The sequence below is a fragment of the Echinops telfairi genome, unplaced genomic scaffold (genome assembly GCF_000313985.2).
Source record: "Echinops telfairi isolate 266 unplaced genomic scaffold, ASM31398v2 ScPeMD7_7458;HRSCAF=8496, whole genome shotgun sequence".
NCBI classification, from domain to species: domain Eukaryota; kingdom Metazoa; phylum Chordata; class Mammalia; order Afrosoricida; family Tenrecidae; genus Echinops; species Echinops telfairi.
In genome coordinates, this window is record NW_022111358.1 from 29,499,115 (window position 1) to 29,501,898 (window position 2,784).

Consider the following 2,784-nt stretch of genomic DNA (forward strand, 5'->3'; position numbering starts at 1 on the left):
GGGAGAGCACTTTTCTCTCATGGTCCGGCCCCCACAGCAGGGACCACAGGGCTCTTCCCGCCCTACCCCCCACAGACCTAACCAAAGGCACCATCAGGAGGGGCCTGACAGTGGAGGACCTCATCCTGACCGGCATCACCTACCTGGACACGCGCAGCGACTTCTGGCGGCAGCAGAAGCCCATCTACGCCCGGGAGCGGGACCGGAGGCTGATGCAGGAGCGGTGGCTGCGGGACCGCAAGCGAGACCCCGCTGAGACCGCCCACTACGTCCTCAAGAGCCTGGAGGACATTGACATGTGTAGGCGGTGATCCCCAGGGGTTGGGCAGCCGCCTCCGGAGGGCCTGGACCCTGGGCCCTGGTCAGGTGGGGTCACAGGCGCCACTGACCCCTTGTAGGGGAGGGGAGGAATGAAGCCCTGCACACCCCCTCCGCCCTCCTCCCTGCCTCCAGTGCTGACCAGCGGCAGTGCGGAAGGCAGCCTGCAGAAGGCCGAGAAGGTGCTGAAGAAAGTGATGGAGTGGGACAAGGAGGAGGTGCCCAACCGGGACGAGCTGGTGGGGAACCTGCACAGCTGCATCGGCAACGCCCAGCTGGAGCTGGGCCGGATGGCGGCAGCCCTGCAGAGCCACCGAAAGGACCTGGAGATCGCCAGGAACTAGTGAGTGTCACCGGGGACTAGTGAGCACTGGCAGCCAGCTAGCTGGCAGAGGAGGGGGCCCAGGGTGGCAGCTGGGCCTCTGCCAGGGCTGCTGGTGACTTCGGCTCCCGCCCTGGGGCCCCTCCCTTCTGCCTTGCACACTTGAGAGAGAGGTACCTGGCGGTGAGGGCCTCTGACCCAAGACTGAGGGCAGCGGGCAGAGCCAGTGTTCAGCCGAGGGTGGTGAGTGACTCAGGCTTCCGAAGGCTCCCAGCAGGCAGCGGGCCCATCAGTCATCTCAGCAAGCCTCAGCCCCCGCTGTGCTGTGAGCAGACACAGGGGCATGCCCTGCAGAGGGCACACAAGGGGCAGGGCTTGCAGATCCCTGCCACTGTGAGACGTGCCATCAAGAAAAAGCACAGCCCAGCGCTCGCTGTGGAGACCTGGCCCAGGAGGACCGGCTGGGGGTCAGGGATGAGTCCTGGGCTGCCAGCAGGCTGGGGACGGGAGTGTGAGATAGAGGCTGGCAGGCCTGGTCAAGCAGAGCAGGGATTCTGCAGTCAGGCAGACCTGAGCTTCGGGACCTGCACCTCCTGGCACTGGGCCCTCCGGCAAGTGATGGTGCCTCCCTCTGCCTCAGTGTCTCCTCCATGAGAGTGTCACCTCCCGCTCGGGTGGGGGGAGTAGTCCCACGTGATGCAACAGTGAACATGTTCAGCTGCTTAATGGGGGGTGTGTGTGTGTCTGTGTGTCTGTATGTGTGTGTGTGTGTGATGTGCGTGTGTCTGTGTTCATGTGTGTCTCTGTGTGTGGTGTGGATGTGTCTGTGCTTGTGTGTGTGTCTGTGTATGGTGTGTGTGTATGTGTGTCTAGTGGTGTGTATGAGTCTGTGGGGGGGGGAAGGCCAGCCCCCCACAACTAATCAGGGGTTCGATAGGCACAGTTATAAGGTTAAGATATATACATATAGATGATAAAGTCGTAGAGCACGAGAGACAGAAGAGAGACTGAAATAATGGAGTCAGACACATTTCATGGTAGCATGCTCACCTCGGCCCCACTTGTTGGTCCACTTGTTGGTCCGCGTGAAGATGGGAGACCAGAGGGCAGGAGAGAGGGGGAGGGGAAGGAGGACAAAGGGAAAGGGAACAGGGGAGCTAGGAGGGGGAGAGGGAGGAGGGGAAGAGCAGAGCTTCTTTATTGCTAACCAAGGCTTATACGTCTTTGGGGGATATGCAAGCCCCCTAATTACAGGTAAAGACATACCATACGTCACAGAAAGGGGTTGCACTATAGGTAATACAGTAATGAGTGGGGGACAACCTAGGGAAATACATACAACAGGAAGGGGAGGGACTGGGGGCACACATGTGACAAGATGGGCGGATCCAAGATCAGGATGGCAGCCTAACTTTGGACGGCACTGAGCAGGTTTGACTTGTTCTCTGGCTCTCCATGGAAACCATTATCAGTAGGGTGTAAACCCCACCTACAGGGACCAGACTGATGGCCATAAGCCTTTAGGGAGAAGTAACCCATTGTTCTAAACAGCAGGAAGTGGGCCAAGCCTGTCCTTAACAGCAGGGAGTGGGCCCTACCTGTGGTGGGACCAGAAAGTGGCTTAATGCCTTCAGGGAAGATGTCTCTAAGCATCTGACCTCACAGTGTGCTGGCAATTAGCCTCTAATGTTTGGTGTATCTTTGGAGGGGGGAGGGGTGTCTCTTTATAATCCCACGATTCCCCTTTTTGTTTTATATATAAAATGTAAAAGAGCGAAATTAGCTACACGGCTATTTTCTATACATGGAAAGCTGTCAAGGCAAATTCAATGACCAAATTAATATTAGCTAAGCCAAAAACCCAGGCTTATGGCAAATATTTTAAATCCAGGTATGGGGGATAAAGCCCTCCTATGCCCATCTGTTATTGGAGGAAGGTAGGAGAGGGATTGGATGCCGCGGCAGGAAGAAATAGAGCCAATAAGAATGTCTGCTTCTATAGGGAGATAGAACCAACCATTTGCTTACTTTAAGGGAGCACAGCTTTGAGGAGAGGAACCGTGGAAAGGATAGATAGACTACCGCAGGGAAATGTACTCGGACTATATCTCCAACTACCAGAGTGACGGCTTTCCTGCCGCGGA

General features: G+C 56.7%; 1 protein-coding gene across 1 annotated transcript in view; it reads left to right on the forward strand.

Moving 5' to 3' along the window:
• The window catches only part of ODAD4 (outer dynein arm docking complex subunit 4), a 25,236-nt gene that overhangs the window by 7,299 nt on the left and 15,153 nt on the right, over positions 1–2,784 (forward strand). Inside the window, exons 6-7 of the mRNA XM_045299770.1 lie at positions 76–300; positions 454–661. Of these exons, the coding sequence (XP_045155705.1) occupies positions 76–300; positions 454–661 (433 nt within the window). The remainder of the gene's footprint in view (positions 1–75; positions 301–453; positions 662–2,784) is intronic.